The following is a 13,756-nucleotide window of genomic DNA, read 5'->3' on the forward strand; positions in this document are numbered from 1 at the left end:
GGTAGTTGATGGATGTGATGATGGATGTGATGATGGATGTGATGATGGATGTGATGATGGATGTGATGATGGATGTGATGATAATCGTATGATAATCGTATGAGATTAGCATGATGAATTATTCTTTCATCCATCATTTGTGCTCTATCAATCTAACCAAAAAGTAAATACATCTCTCGACTCAAACAACCCAAACCCCACACTACTTCCCAAAAAAAAAAAAAAAAAAAAAAAAACAAGACACGCATATTTTTGATTGTAAAGGGCTTATTGATAAAAATAAAATATAACATATAGATGATAGTAAAAAAAAGAGGATGATGTATTTTATTTTTGAAGAAGGAAAAAAATGAAAATACAATATCGACAACATCCGTGCGCTGTAATTATACAGATCCGTTCAATGGGTATGATCTCAGCACAAGTTTAATTAAAAACAAGGCACCCCAAGTGTCAAAAATGTAGTTTCAAAATATAAAAAAAATAAAAAATAAAAACTAAACTATAAAAAGAGAGGCTTGATTTGTCCAAGAATTTCCGTTTACCTATAAAAAAAAAAAAAAAAAAGAAAAGTCCATTTTTTTTCTTCATTGTTGTTGATGATAATCGCAAGACGTCCAACAGAAGCAGCCCATAGTAATATTTCCATTTCTTTCCTTGATTCCAAAAAATAAGTTATATTGATCCATAAAAAAAACTTAGGCAGAGACCTTTTGAGCCCCAGCACTAGCTTTAGCTTGACGTTCAAGAGAGGCCCGTGCGGCATAAGCAGCTTTTTGTCCAGAAATCAACATAGCACCAAATGTGGGTCCCTACCATACAAAAAAAAAAAAAAGAGGTCAGGATGATCATTTTCATTTACCCTATAATGCTCATTTCGATCATTATCATCTTCTTGTTTATTCTAACCATGCGAGGGGCACCATCCAATTCAGACACTTCCATTCCCTAATAAATAGAATAAAATAAAAAAAAAAGTTTAAATCATTATAAAAAAAAAAGAATCCATCCATTCATCACTTACACAGACAACCATACCGGGCACCACTTCACGAGTATACTTGACAATATCTATAAAAAAAAATCAGTGATTCCATCGAGATAAAAAGCAGGATGACATACCATTTTCAGCTCTGTTCATATCAAGACAATGCATTCCTTTCAAAGGTTCAACTAAACCAATAGATTGAAGACGTTTGACACCTGAAGCACCCATAGGACCATCATGACCAGTTCCTGAGACAACGACCTTACATTCCATGACATTGGGATCCATACAAGATTGAGTATCATGATTAAGAGTGACAAGAGCCCAGTTAGTGACCACACCAGCAACCTTTTTATCCTTGACGATGAGATCTTCGACAGCAGTAGCATTAAACAACTTGACATTGGGACGAGCAAGTAACTTGGACATGATGGTAGAAGTGAAGAGAGCAGCATGTTTTACCACCACGTAGTTTTCTTTTTCATCAAAAGGAACACCAACATCCTTGAGAAATTCATGAGCAGGCTTGCGTACAACCATGGCAGAAAATAATTGACCACCAAGCCAACATCCACCACCAGGTGAAACACTTTGTTCGATGATGGCCACCTTGATATTAGGATCCTTAGTCAATTCCCAAGCACAGGAGAGTCCAGCACTGCCACAACCGACGATGATCACATCCGTTTCAGCATAATCCAACATATCGGTCATATAACGGGATACCATTTCACGATTCACTTCGGATTCACGGATCGGTTTGAAGTTGAATCCTTCAAAATCTTCAACGCGTAAAGCAGGTGTGTATTGATCATCACCACCCACAAGACGGAAAGCAGAAGTATCTTCACCAGTAATAGTAGTAGTAGCAGTAGTAGAGTTTGACATGATTCTTGATTGATTGATTGTTTTTGTTAATCAGTTAAAAAAAAAAAAAAAAGAAAAGAAAAGAAAAAGAGGAAAGAAAGAGATGAAAAAAAAAGATTTTAAAAAAAACACATTTTTATCTTTTTTTTTTTTTTTTTAAGAAAAAATTCTCAGTCTAAAGAAAATCAAAACTCCGTTTAGCATATCCCATGTATCAAGAACACGAAAGCACCCGAGAAAAGAAAGAAACTATGATTTTCTTGTTTTATTCTTACTGGTTCATGTGGAGTGGTTTTGCATAGATCTCCGATACGTACTAGCTTAGTGGATGATATGAAAATAGTACAAATATCTTTTTTTTTTTTTGGCCGGTTTTTTTTTCTTTCCATAATGCGGAGATCTAACGTGATCTACCCACCATATTAGATGGATTGGGGATGAAACTCATCCAACAGAATAACATTACGTTCTATCATTCACATGAGCAGATTAATTACAGCTTTGTTATTATTGTTTTGTTTTACCTTCCTTCTCTCAATTCGTTTCATCAAAAAGAGTGATGATGAAAATATACAACACTGGTATATCTATTTTTTTTTTTTTCATTTAAGAGATTTACTTTATTCAGATTCGGGAGAAATAGGTAATCTGAAGGTTGAGTTTCAACGATTACAATCGAGTGAATGGGAGATAAATATTGGAAAATCCCCAACATTTTATGTATATTATGATGATGATGATGATGATGGTTTTTCTACTTTATACGTTTTAGTTAAGACTGAAATAGTACCTAGAAAAAAAAAAGAGAGAGAGAGATTTCAGTTTTAGCCTTGTACAAATAATCATTTGAATGGGATGGGAAAAAAATTATAATGAGAGTAATGAGATTTTTATTATTGTTGCTATAAAAAAAAAAAGGTAACACAAACTGTGACAACAACAACAATGAGAGATATCAAATATGAGGATAATGTATAAATGTAGATGTTTGTTTTGAAAGTCTTCTTTTTTTTTTTTTGAAGGTAATGATGATGACATAAATAGAGACAATGGATGATAAAAAAAGGAAATATAAAACAAGGAACGGAAAGGGATATCATAATAAGAATAAAAAAAAATAAAAATAAGAATAACTAAGACTACGACTAAGACTAGGAAATACTGGTAATAATATAAGATTGATCCGAATAATCAAGTAGTATTAAATAAATTCTTTTGTTTTTGAAGATAGGTAAAAGTTCGTTTGGGTTTAGGTGGAGGCATTGTCTACAAAAAAAAAAAAAAAAAAAATGAGGTGATGGATATAAAAAAAACATACTTACAGTAAAATGAACATCATAATCATCTTTGTTGATGATTCCCCAACAACCTTCCTCTTGCGTAGGAGTAAATTGTTGATTCAAAGCATATTGTTGATCCAAACATATACTTCGAATAAGTTGCTCGGTTTTTTGCATTCGTTTTTCAAAAGTAGGTGATCGATGAAAATAAGTAAAGTCAACACCATGTCCACGCATACTCTTTTTCTTCTTATCCATATCATGACCACTGAAAGACCCAGTCAACCAGTCGTCCATGGTGCGTCGTCCTTGTAAGTTGATATTTGTTTTCAATACCTCCAAAGAACATAAAGAAGCTGTACGTTTTAATGCCGGTGTGGTTGATTGTAAATAATCATATGCCGAGAGTGCCAATGCTGAGCCAAAAAGTACACCTTGTATAACACCATGCTTGACCAAAGATGCAAATGATTTTCTTCTTTTATTTGGCCTTTGTTGTTGATCATCATCAGACATGGATTTCCTTTTACCACTTTGTTGTAATACTTGTTCTTGTTGATATGGATCATAATAATCATTTTCAGAATACTGGCGACGAAGCGACTCAAAACGAGATATGACACTTTTTTGACGATGGAAGAAAGGCCGTTTCGCTGTTAAGGTACTATTGCTACTACCATCCTCATCAGAAGAAGAGTCATAATGAGATCGCTTCGTCATCTTCTTCTTTTCAAATAATAAAAAAAAAAAAGAAAAGAAAGAAAGAAAGAAAAGAGAAGAGAAAAAGTGATAAAAAAAAAAAGGAAAGGAAAAAGGGAAAAAATAAAAAGGGAAAAAAGGGAGAACTAAAATTATCATATTTTTGGTCATGCGCAAAAATCTATTACTCTTTGGAAGAGGGGAGAGTAAGTGATTTCTACTCCGTCTGCCCTCCTGATGCGCAGGCGAATTCTCTTTTTTTTTTTTTTTTTTTTTTTTTTTTTTACCTTCCAAACCTTTCATTCTCATTATATATCATATGCTTTAATATATTAATGACATCAAAAGACTATAAAGGACCTCCTATTGGAGTGATCAAAGAATTAAACGAAGAAACAACACCAAAACAAGCCATATTACATGTTTACCGTAGTTTAAATGAAATCAATTATCCTACTACTACTACTACTACTACCTGCACGACCAATCCTGTTGACCAACCTGACCTTGCCACGAAGTCCACTTTGTGTACCCTATCCATTCCTTCTTATATGTCATTGCCTGATTTTTTAAACTTTGTTGCTCCGGTTGACTCCTTTGTATATCACTATCGTGTATTATGGTAACGGTCTATTTTACAACGTGGAAGACTTTACAAGTGCCAACAACTAAACCCTCCCTTTTATTTTATTTTATTTTTTTTTTTCTTTGTTATCATCTTTTAGTGATGCTACGCCACAACAATACATGGTGCTTATGACTTTTAAAGACAATAAGACTGCTCAAGATTATTACAAACAATACAATAATAGAAAGTACAGTTCTATGGAAGTAAGTTTATAATAAATTATTCCATTGTTTCCAATAAAATTTTTAATACTGACTAACGTTGTTTTTTTTTTTTGGTTATTCAGGATGATATTTGTCAAGTGGTCTATCTCAAATCCATTATTGATAAATCAAGTGGTCTCTCATCTTTTCCTTTTGGTGATCATGAAGAAACTCTCTCAGATGGTATAGCAAATTGTCCTGTATGTTTGGATCCTATGGATGAAACTCTCAATGGATTATTGACCATATCTTGTCAGCATACATTTCATGTTAGTTGTCTCAGTCAATGGGGTGATGGAAGGTAAGAAAATGATCTGTTGTTCCTTATTTTCTACTGACAAATATTCTTATTATTATTATTATAGTTGTCCAGTATGTCGGTATTCACAGAAATCAAATAATGGAATGACTATGCTAATGACCTCGGGCATTCAACAATTGCAATTACAAGATCAATCATTAATACCATCCTCTCATCTACGACAACAACAACAGAATGATCGACAAAAACATATGATATCATTTGGATCTTCCATTTCCAATTCATTCCAGGATGATTTCGCCAATGAATGTCAAGTGTGTGGATGTACGGATGATTTATGGATGTGTTTGGTATGTGGACAAATTGGATGTGGACGCGCAAAGAACCAAGGTGAAGATCATCATGCTCTTGGTCATTATGAAACGACAAGTCACCTGTATGCTTTGGAAATTGAAACGCAACGTGTGTGGGATTATGCTGGTAATGGCTATGTTCATCGATTGATTCAAAACGTGGTTGATGGCAAATTAGTCGAACTACCACCCAACTATCCTGGTCGATATGAAGAAGATGATGATTTTAATAATGAAGAAGTCTCTGAACTTGTACAGGTAATAAAGAAAAGAAAAAAGAAAAGAAAAGAAATATAGAACACTTGATTGAACAAAAAAAAAAACATCGATGTATTTCATATTATTAGGGTAAACTCAATGCCATGTCTCTGGAATACTCTTATTTATTGACATCACAATTGGATTCTCAACGTATGTACTATGAAGATCGTATTGACAAGGTGATGGAACAACTCTCGTTATTAACAATGCAATGCAAAGAAGCTACTACAGAATGGGATGGTTTAGAAAGGGAAAATCGACAATGGATACAACAAACTGATGAGCTTGATCAACAAATCAAATCTATCAAAAAAGAAAATATGAAATTGGAGCAAAAAGTGACTAGTTGGAAGGACAAGATTGAGACCATGCATAGAAACTATTTAGAAGAAAAAGAGGTAAAAAAAAAAAAAAAAAAGAATGATAAATTGGTTAAAGGTTAATTTATTTATTTATATTAATTCATATTAGCTAACAAGTTCTATATCACACAACAATGATTTGGTCAAGACGGAAATACAAGCAGCTCAATCACAATTGGATGCTATGACAGAAAAAAGTATGGAATTAATGGCTTGTCTGGAAATGGAAGATGGTTCCCATTAGTATAGATCAAAATCAAGGAGGAGCAGGTTCTCATCTCTATGTATCTTTATAAATAAAAGAAAAAAATAGCGTTTGCGGTAATTCAATTATTGTGTATCTTTTTTCTTTTTCTTTTTGTTTTATCATTACTCATTCTTTTATCTCTTTTCTTTTTTTTTTTTTTTTTTTTTTGTATTTTCTTTATCTTTTCCTTTTTAGTTTCCCTTACCATGTTGAAATACTTACAACCTTCATTCACTTTACTTGGTCGCTCAAGTATGAATAAATCTTCTATTTTCAGGGTAAGCGGTTGACATGACTTTTCGGGTACCTTTTTTTTTTGACAGATAAAATAACATGTCCCTTTTCTTGTTTTTTTTTCTCCTTCTCTTAGACGGTAACGACCTTGACACAACCAAGCCAACAACCAGTAGAAGTAAAAAGAATAGAAAAAGAAAAACGATGAATACGAAGAAAGAGAGTTGAAAAAAAAGAACTGTGAACATTCTAACCTTTGAACTGTGTATTTAGGAACAAGTATTAATTCAAGAAACTGGGAAAACTCGTTCCTTTACTTTGAATAGACCTCGAGTACTGAATGCCATGACAATTGAAATGGTGGAAACTTTCTTCCCTTGTTTACAGGTACAACCATATATTTTCATTTCCCCAGGATTGGTTCTCATTTCACAAACCCCCACTCTTTTTTTTTGGTAGGCGTGGGAAAAATCAGAAGATGTCAATATGATTTTCTTAAAAGGCAATGGACGAGCTCTTTGTGCTGGCGGTGATGTCAAAGGTAAAGCAATAATAATAAGGAACGTGGAACTAACTCATTACTATTATTCTATTTAACCTTAGCTGCTTTGGGATTTATTCATCAAAAGGATGGTCAATTCATTGATATTTTGGACATGGAATATCGTATGTTTCATTACGTCGCCACTATGAAGAAGCCATATATCGCATTAATGGATGGTATTACTAGTAAGTGAAAAAAAACATTTGATTTGATTTGATATATATATATATTTTCTTTTTTGTCTTTAACTTACTCACATTCTTTTTTTTAAAAAAAAAAACGATATGGATGTATAGTGGGTGCTGGAGGTGGACTATCGGTCAATGCTCCTTTCAGAATTGCTACCGAAAACACACAATTTGCTATGCCAGAAAATACTATTGGTCTCTTTCCTGATGTGGGCGCATCTTTCTTCTTATCTCGTTTGGATGGACAAGTCGGTACTTACATGGGAATGACTGGGCATGTTATCAAGGCTCATGATGTTTTGTAAGTAAATGTTGTTATAGTTAATCTATTTTATCCATCATTATTATCATTAACCATTATACTCATCTTCTTTTTTTTTCTTTTTGGTGATATTGGAATTGGGGATTGATAGATATTCTGGAATTGCTACTCATTTTGTTCCATCTATACACTTGCCTGAATTGGAAGCTCGATTGACTGAATTAGATACATCGGATCATGACATTATCAACGACACCATCAATGCATTTGCATCTGAACAATTAGATCATCCACAAATGAAGAATCAACATTTCACATTATGTGGTGACACTCGACGAATTATTGATAGGTAACGTGTATATAAGAAAAGATGATAGCTAACTACTGTTACTTTTTGTAAAGATGTTTTCGATATGATACTGCTGAAGAAATTGTGGATGCGTTGGAAAAGGATGGATCTGCTTTTGCAAAGGCGGCTCGTGAAACGATCTTGAAACGAGGACCAACTTCAATCAAAATCACACTTGAACATCTTCGAAGAGGGATCCATATGGGTATCACTGATTGCATGAAAATGGAATATAGTCTTTGGCAGAAGATGGCGGTAAAAAAAAAAAAAAAAAAAAAAAAAAAAAAAAAAAAAAAAAAAAAAAGAGGAAAAAACAGAATTGGAGAAAATTGAATCACTGGGGGTTTTTTTTTTTTTTTTTTGCGTTATCTAGATACGACATGATTTTACAGAAGGAGTAACGTCGCAATTGATAACTCGACAACCACCTCAATGGCAACCATCAACATTAGAACAAGTAGATCACAAGGAATTAAAAAAGGTATTTTTTGATACGCCAGCTGAACGATCCATCAAAATGATCTATGACAATGACAATTATCTTGTACATCCTTATCGCCGGTATGTTCTCCCTTCTGAATCGGATATCATTCATGTATTGAAACAACATCCTACTTGGCAACAAAAGGACCTTCTGGACCACTTTGGCAAGCTTCAACAGAACAAATTTGGTGTAGCTGAAAAAGTGAAGGATGTATGGAATAGACTTATGTAGAATTAGTTTGGTTTTAGTCAGTTTATTTATTATTTATTTAATTAATAAAGAATCGGAATGAATTCACTTTATAGAAAGCATTTACCATTATCATATTACAGTAACATCATTATGTGACACAATAACCCTTCGTTCATTTGACATTCTGCATTTCTCACTTGTGTATCCATATATATATATATATATTTTATCGATGGTCACATCTTAATAATGCAAGTCCTTTCCAACCAATCGGATCAGCATCGCTACCGAACCGAACGCGTGTCCAAATAATAGACGGTTTATTAGGCGTTTTTTTTTTTTTTTTTGCGTGATAGTATATGACCTATCATAATCTATTACTGTGCATGTGCATAAATGATAATCATATTATTGAAAAAAAAAAAATAGAAATGAAATACAATTGGATTATAGATTTATTAGGGTATCTTTAAAAAAAAAAAATAACGAATGCATGTTTGTTGATGGATCATCATCAAGGATATAGGATAGTGATTTCATCAAACGATGAGAAGAAGAATAGTGGGAATAAAAAAAAAAAAAAGAACTATTTCTAAGCCATGGTTGTTTTGCGCCTATGTAACTTTTGAGTATCATTCATTGCTCTAGCCAATCCCGTCATGGTGTCAAATACTTTGACCAAATCCCAATAATCATCATGAGTGGTTGGGGTATATTTTAAAAGATCTAATTGAAAAAAAAAAAAAAGAAAGATGAGATGCATGATGTTTTATATCTACTATTTTACCTTTCAATAACAAACAATATCGAGGCACTCTTTGAATAGGTGCAATCAAGTAATCCGCCATTCCCATGCGTTTGGTATCTCTTCTTGTCAAACTTTCCTAAAAGATATATATGTAACGTTATCATCTGTAACATATCTAGTGTTATCTGCATCCAAAAGGATGGGTTTCTGCATCAGCGCAGTTATTTTTTTTTTTTTTTTACCTGTTCAATTTTCAATAAAAGTCCATTAGTACAAGCCCTTTTAATTGATTTGGTATTGACTTCAAAATGAACAGCATATTTCAAAAACACCACCCATTCTTCTTGAAATTGTAACCATTGATGACCAAGAGAAGGAACTAAGAAATCCATAGGTCGTTTATCAGGTGCAGAGGTCCTAGTAGCTAAGATTCTGCTAGATAATCCTATCAATGTTGGTAAATGATGAAATAGAATAGGCACATCATTGGATTTCACTAACGGATCTTTTTCTTGAGATGCTCGAAGCATAGGTGTCATATAACGCTAATATATATATATAAATTAATTAAAAAAATAATCATCATCATTGTCATCATTACCGTTTGCACTAATAAAAGGAGTTCATGATAGGATTCTTCAGTAGCATAAATTTCATGGATAATAAATTTTCGTAAAGCTAACCATTTTGCCTCTGTCTTGTCATCAAGCTATATTATATATTAAAAAAAAAAATATAGATATATATCAGTCTGTGTGTGTGTGTGTAAGACTAACTTTTTTGCTTATATGCAAAAGAAATTACCCTGTTTGTAACGCAAGAAGAAAGTGGCCATTGCTGTTGCTTTTCTTGTTGTTGACATTCTTCTTTTTGTTGGATTAACTGTGTTACGGTGGTACGCCAAGCCAAAATAGCCTTTTGTTCTTTTTGTTGATGATCCAGTTTCCCAAACACGGAGCGGGCGCGCGAAGGTAAAAGCGGACTTTCTAAGGATGTTAATCTTTTGCGGGATTGTTGTGGTTGCCATTGAAAAGAGATGGACCCAGTGGGTGTAGATGGTAAGGACGTAAAAAGAGGTTGTTTTGATGATGATGATGATGATGATATAGAAGATGATTTGATGTCAGAACTAGTGATTGAATTTTGTTGTTGTTGTTGTTGAAATAAACTACTGCATGACCGGACAGGTACGGAGATGCGATGCATCGTCCCTACTTTTTTGGGTTTGTTGTTATGAGATGATTCTTCTGTCACTTGTTGAAAGAATGCATGACCACTATCTTGATGCTGTTGCTGTTTTTGTTGTTGTTGTCGATCATCTAATAAAAAATCAAGTGCAGTGATTGGCTCCAGGTCAGATTGTGGATTGGATGTCATGTTCGTAATGGAAGAAGAAGAGGTCGTACTACTAAATGTAGGAGATGGCGTATAACAACAAGGACAACATTCAACGTTTGTTGATGATGATGATGATTTTGATGCCAGAGATGTGGATGAAGCTGATGATGAATAAGAAGAGGTTGTACTTGATGTTGTGTTCAAAGGTGCTTTAGTAACAAAAGTACTATAAGGCCGTCGATGTGGTTGTTTTGAATGAATAGAAGATGGTAATGGTTTCTTTTGATCTTGACTAAAATGAGATAAAGGTCGACGTCTACTTAATATTGGTCTTGTAGAAAGATGATTGGAAGGAGAAAAGATATTTATAGGTGGTTCAATGGATGGTGATGATGATGATGATTGATTTTTACTATTGCGAGTAAAAGGATTCAACCAAGTACGACCAAATGTTTGAATACGACTTAAAGTAGCTGAAGGAGTAGGTGATGTATTGATACGTCGAGTTTTATTATTTCTAAATAAAGAAGGTTCTTTTGTGGATAGTTTTCGTAATAAACTAGAAGAAGATGGGTTAGGATCAGGAGTAGATAAGATCATAGTTATTATCTTTGATAAGAAAAAAAAAAAAAAAAAGAAAGAAAGAAAGAAAGAAAGAAAAATTAAAAAGAAAAAAGAAAAAAAAAATAGGAGAGTGAAATCATTTTATGAGTTTTTTATTTTTTGGTGCAACCTATATATCACAATAGCTAGGACCGAAAATGTCCTTATTCACTTTCCTGATTAATACTATTTTTTTTTTTCAGGTTTTTATTTTATTTTATTTACATTATCGATATTTCTTCTTGAAACAAAAGTTATCCAACTTATTTACTAGTATAAAATAAGTTTACTTGACAGCAATGAAAATCATTTGAAAGGTCACACAAAAAAAAAACGCCAAAAAGATACATTTTCCCTTTTTATTTTGAAGCCCGTTTGATTTTTTTTTGTTCTTTCTTAACCTTTTCACCCAACACCCCGAATGTCATCTCAACAATATGATCACGTCACTATTGCTTCTGCACCAGGCAAAGTCTTATTAGCTGGTGGTTATTTAGTATTAGATCAACAATATACTGGTTTAGTTATTGGTACATCTGCTCGTTTTTATACCATTATTCATAACAATAATATTCAAGGTACTATTAATGTATTCTCTCCTCAATTTGAACAAGCTACTTGGAACTATACCGTTTTTTCAGAACAGTCTCAGTTGAACTTTATTGCAAGGTAATATCTCTTTCTCTTTCTCTTTTTTTTTATAAATATATTTATTATTTCTTTTTTTTTTTTCTATATAGTGAAACTGATTCTCCCAACAAATTTGTACAAACCTGTTTACAATTTACTTTGACTATCATTCTTCAACTTATTGGTTCTAATCAATTCAACAATATAGTAAATAAAGGAATGGATATCTCTATTATTGGTGACAATGACTTTTATTCTCAACGTGAAGAAGTAAGAGAAAAAAAAAAAGAGTAAGAATATCATGAAAAAGAAAATAACCATTATTTTATTGATTTAGTTGGAAAAGTTGGGTTTGTCGATCAAAAAAGCCAGTTCAAGAGAAAAGTTGACTCCCTTTTGTGATACTCATGCAACATTAGGTACTGTGAACAAGACTGGATTAGGAAGCTCTGCTGCTTTGACAACATCTTTAGTTGCAGCTTTGTTTTTATACTTTGATGTATTCAAGAATTTGGATCAAGAAAAGGATTTGACATTGGTTCATAATGTAGCTCAATATGTTCATTGCTTTGCTCAAGGAAAAGTTGGCTCTGGATTTGATGTATCTGCTGCTGTTTATGGTAGTCATCGATATCAACGTTTTGATCCTACTATTTTGACTCCCATCATGGTAAATAAGAAACAAAACAATAATGCATAGAATAACCTTTTTTTTTAAATATATATCTATATATAGGATGAAAATGTGGATCCCATTGAATTGACTAAATCATTATCAGCTAATAACAAAAGGTACAAAATAGAAAAAGAAATTTCTATTTACATTCTCAATTTCTTTTTTTTTTTTCAATCTTCTAATGAATATCTAGTTGGGATAATAAGGTTGTTTCGATCGATATGCCTCCACAATTCCAAATGATCTTGGCGGATATTGATGCTGGTAGTCATACCCCTACTTTGGTCAGCAAAGTGTTGAAATGGCGTAAGGACAAACCGGAGGAAGCAACCGCACTTTGGAATGAACTGGGTGCCTATAATACAAAGGTGGAACAACATTTCCGAGAACTGAATTTAGTCGCTATGCATGATTCTTCAACTTACAACAGTACCTTAGCTCGATTGGCTGAATTACCAGCAACAAAGGTAAAACAAAATAAAAAAAAAACAAGTGAAACAGATTTTTACATCTTAGTTTGGAACGGAAAAGAGGAATCAATGAATGTTCCTTTTTTGATATCTTGACCGGCTATTACTATTATTAATATTTAATTATAATTATTATTATATTTTTAATTAATAGTGGATTAAGAATGAAAATGGAAACAAGGTGGAGCAATTGATGATGGGCTTAGTAACCGATTTTTGCAAGGTCAGAGAACTATTACAGAAAATGAGTGCTGCCACTGGTGTCCCTATTGAACCTATCGAACAAACCAAGTTATTAGATCAATGTATGGAAGTACCTGGTACCATCATGGCCGGTGTACCTGGAGGTAAGGAAACACAAAAAAAAAAAAAAAAAAAAGAGAGAAGAAAAATCGATATGGAATAAAAAAAGAAAAAGAAAAAAAAAACTACGGAGATACTTATCTTTTCTTTTTTTAGCTGGAGGATATGATGCCATTTTTTGTATTGTTATATCTGAAAAAGCAAAACAAGGTGTACGTCAAGTATGGGAACAATGGTCAGGTTGTAGCGTAAGCCCATTATTATGTCAAGCAGATTCCAATGGTGTGACAATGATAAATCCCGCCTCTCCAATGGGACAAGTGTGTTTACGTCGCTCATAGTTATTATTATTATTATTAATAGTTTATAAAAAAAAATGTTTGATTTATTTTATTATCCCTTGAATCATTGATATTGTTTAATATAAAACAGTTTTTGAAGAGAATTATATTTATTATTTATTGGATAAATTTGATATCAAATGTATATGTCATAAAAAAAAAAAGGCTAAAAAATGGACGTACAAACTAAACTAGATGAATAAATATGGATAAAAAAAGGAATCTTGTCATTTATTTTCAATGT

General features: G+C 32.7%; 7 protein-coding genes across 7 annotated transcripts; 3 read left to right on the forward strand and 4 right to left on the reverse strand.

Annotated features, from left to right (window-relative positions):
- Positions 1-549: 549 nt before the first annotated feature.
- Positions 550-1,927, reverse strand: BX664DRAFT_335204 (thiazole biosynthetic enzyme, chloroplastic). The gene is made up of 4 exons (XM_051545863.1): positions 1,123-1,927; positions 1,025-1,071; positions 910-948; positions 550-812 (listed from the first exon to the last, which is right to left on the reverse strand). Exons 1-4 carry the CDS (start codon positions 1,874-1,876, stop codon positions 699-701), a joined length of 954 nt encoding a protein of 317 aa, XP_051398881.1. The 5' UTR covers positions 1,877-1,927; the 3' UTR covers positions 550-698.
- A 620-nt stretch (positions 1,928-2,547) lies between these two features.
- Positions 2,548-3,897, reverse strand: BX664DRAFT_335209 (uncharacterized protein). The gene is made up of 2 exons (XM_051545864.1): positions 3,178-3,897; positions 2,548-3,121 (listed from the first exon to the last, which is right to left on the reverse strand). The coding sequence occupies exons 1-2, from the start codon at positions 3,853-3,855 to the stop codon at positions 3,047-3,049; spliced, it is 753 nt and encodes a 250-aa protein (XP_051398882.1). The 5' UTR covers positions 3,856-3,897; the 3' UTR covers positions 2,548-3,046.
- Positions 3,898-4,128: 231 nt separating this feature from the next.
- BX664DRAFT_153141 (uncharacterized protein) lies at positions 4,129-6,629 on the forward strand. The gene is made up of 8 exons (XM_051539899.1): positions 4,129-4,456; positions 4,560-4,665; positions 4,749-4,966; positions 5,031-5,538; positions 5,628-5,939; positions 6,013-6,224; positions 6,346-6,428; positions 6,521-6,629. Exons 1-6 carry the CDS (start codon positions 4,170-4,172, stop codon positions 6,145-6,147), a joined length of 1,566 nt encoding a protein of 521 aa, XP_051398883.1. The 5' UTR covers positions 4,129-4,169; the 3' UTR covers positions 6,148-6,224; positions 6,346-6,428; positions 6,521-6,629.
- On the forward strand, positions 5,871-8,519 carry BX664DRAFT_153145 (ClpP/crotonase-like domain-containing protein). Its single transcript, XM_051539900.1, has 11 exons — positions 5,871-5,939; positions 6,013-6,224; positions 6,346-6,428; positions 6,521-6,562; positions 6,658-6,771; positions 6,844-6,925; positions 6,988-7,113; positions 7,225-7,417; positions 7,530-7,727; positions 7,781-7,982; positions 8,101-8,519. Exons 3-11 carry the CDS (start codon positions 6,357-6,359, stop codon positions 8,440-8,442), a joined length of 1,371 nt encoding a protein of 456 aa, XP_051398884.1. The 5' UTR covers positions 5,871-5,939; positions 6,013-6,224; positions 6,346-6,356; the 3' UTR covers positions 8,443-8,519.
- A 476-nt stretch (positions 8,520-8,995) lies between these two features.
- On the reverse strand, positions 8,996-9,693 carry BX664DRAFT_264778 (Dbl homology domain-containing protein; the record flags this gene model as incomplete). Its single annotated transcript, XM_051540830.1, has 3 exons — positions 8,996-9,129; positions 9,191-9,287; positions 9,394-9,693. Coding segments are annotated over 3 exons (531 nt in total), but the record flags the coding sequence as incomplete, so codon positions are not given.
- Positions 9,694-9,874: 181 nt separating this feature from the next.
- On the reverse strand, positions 9,875-11,142 carry BX664DRAFT_153167 (uncharacterized protein). Its single transcript, XM_051539901.1, has one exon. The coding sequence runs from the start codon at positions 11,087-11,089 to the stop codon at positions 9,923-9,925; it is 1,167 nt and encodes a 388-aa protein (XP_051398886.1). The 5' UTR covers positions 11,090-11,142; the 3' UTR covers positions 9,875-9,922.
- A 276-nt stretch (positions 11,143-11,418) lies between these two features.
- BX664DRAFT_335216 (ribosomal protein S5 domain 2-type protein) lies at positions 11,419-13,616 on the forward strand. Its single transcript, XM_051545865.1, has 7 exons — positions 11,419-11,761; positions 11,833-11,992; positions 12,060-12,392; positions 12,459-12,514; positions 12,592-12,865; positions 13,023-13,215; positions 13,328-13,616. The coding sequence occupies exons 1-7, from the start codon at positions 11,514-11,516 to the stop codon at positions 13,510-13,512; spliced, it is 1,449 nt and encodes a 482-aa protein (XP_051398887.1). The 5' UTR covers positions 11,419-11,513; the 3' UTR covers positions 13,513-13,616.
- Positions 13,617-13,756: the final 140 nt, after the last annotated feature.

Source organism: Halteromyces radiatus (genome assembly GCF_025201355.1).
Source record: "Halteromyces radiatus strain CBS 162.75 chromosome Unknown BX664scaffold_5, whole genome shotgun sequence".
Lineage (NCBI taxonomy): Eukaryota > Fungi > Mucoromycota > Mucoromycetes > Mucorales > Cunninghamellaceae > Halteromyces > Halteromyces radiatus.

Excerpts from the sequence above, each read along its gene's own strand:
- BX664DRAFT_153141 (XM_051539899.1), top strand. The coding sequence starts at position 4,170 with ATGACATCAAAAGACTATAAAGGACCTCCTATTGGAGTGATCAAAGAA. Across the intron at positions 4,457-4,559 it reads TATCACTATCGTGTATTATG|TGATGCTACGCCACAACAAT; the intron begins GTAACGGTCTAT and ends ATCATCTTTTAG. Across the intron at positions 4,666-4,748 it reads GAAAGTACAGTTCTATGGAA|GATGATATTTGTCAAGTGGT; the intron begins GTAAGTTTATAA and ends TTGGTTATTCAG.
- BX664DRAFT_335209 (XM_051545864.1), bottom strand. The coding sequence starts at position 3,855 with ATGACGAAGCGATCTCATTATGACTCTTCTTCTGATGAGGATGGTAGT. Across the intron at positions 3,122-3,177 it reads ATTATGATGTTCATTTTACT|ACAATGCCTCCACCTAAACC; the intron begins GTAAGTATGTTT and ends TTTTTTTTGTAG.
- BX664DRAFT_335204 (XM_051545863.1), bottom strand. The coding sequence starts at position 1,876 with ATGTCAAACTCTACTACTGCTACTACTACTATTACTGGTGAAGATACT. Across the intron at positions 1,072-1,122 it reads TATGAACAGAGCTGAAAATG|ATATTGTCAAGTATACTCGT; the intron begins GTATGTCATCCT and ends TTTTTTTTATAG. Across the intron at positions 949-1,024 it reads TGCCCGGTATGGTTGTCTGT|GGAATGGAAGTGTCTGAATT; the intron begins GTAAGTGATGAA and ends TCTATTTATTAG.
- BX664DRAFT_153145 (XM_051539900.1), top strand. The coding sequence starts at position 6,357 with ATGTTGAAATACTTACAACCTTCATTCACTTTACTTGGTCGCTCAAGT. Across the intron at positions 6,772-6,843 it reads CTTTCTTCCCTTGTTTACAG|GCGTGGGAAAAATCAGAAGA; the intron begins GTACAACCATAT and ends TTTTTTTGGTAG. Across the intron at positions 7,983-8,100 it reads GTCTTTGGCAGAAGATGGCG|ATACGACATGATTTTACAGA; the intron begins GTAAAAAAAAAA and ends TGCGTTATCTAG.
- BX664DRAFT_335216 (XM_051545865.1), top strand. The coding sequence starts at position 11,514 with ATGTCATCTCAACAATATGATCACGTCACTATTGCTTCTGCACCAGGC. Across the intron at positions 11,762-11,832 it reads CAGTTGAACTTTATTGCAAG|TGAAACTGATTCTCCCAACA; the intron begins GTAATATCTCTT and ends TTTTCTATATAG. Across the intron at positions 12,515-12,591 it reads TTATCAGCTAATAACAAAAG|TTGGGATAATAAGGTTGTTT; the intron begins GTACAAAATAGA and ends ATGAATATCTAG.
- BX664DRAFT_153167 (XM_051539901.1), bottom strand. The coding sequence starts at position 11,089 with ATGATCTTATCTACTCCTGATCCTAACCCATCTTCTTCTAGTTTATTA.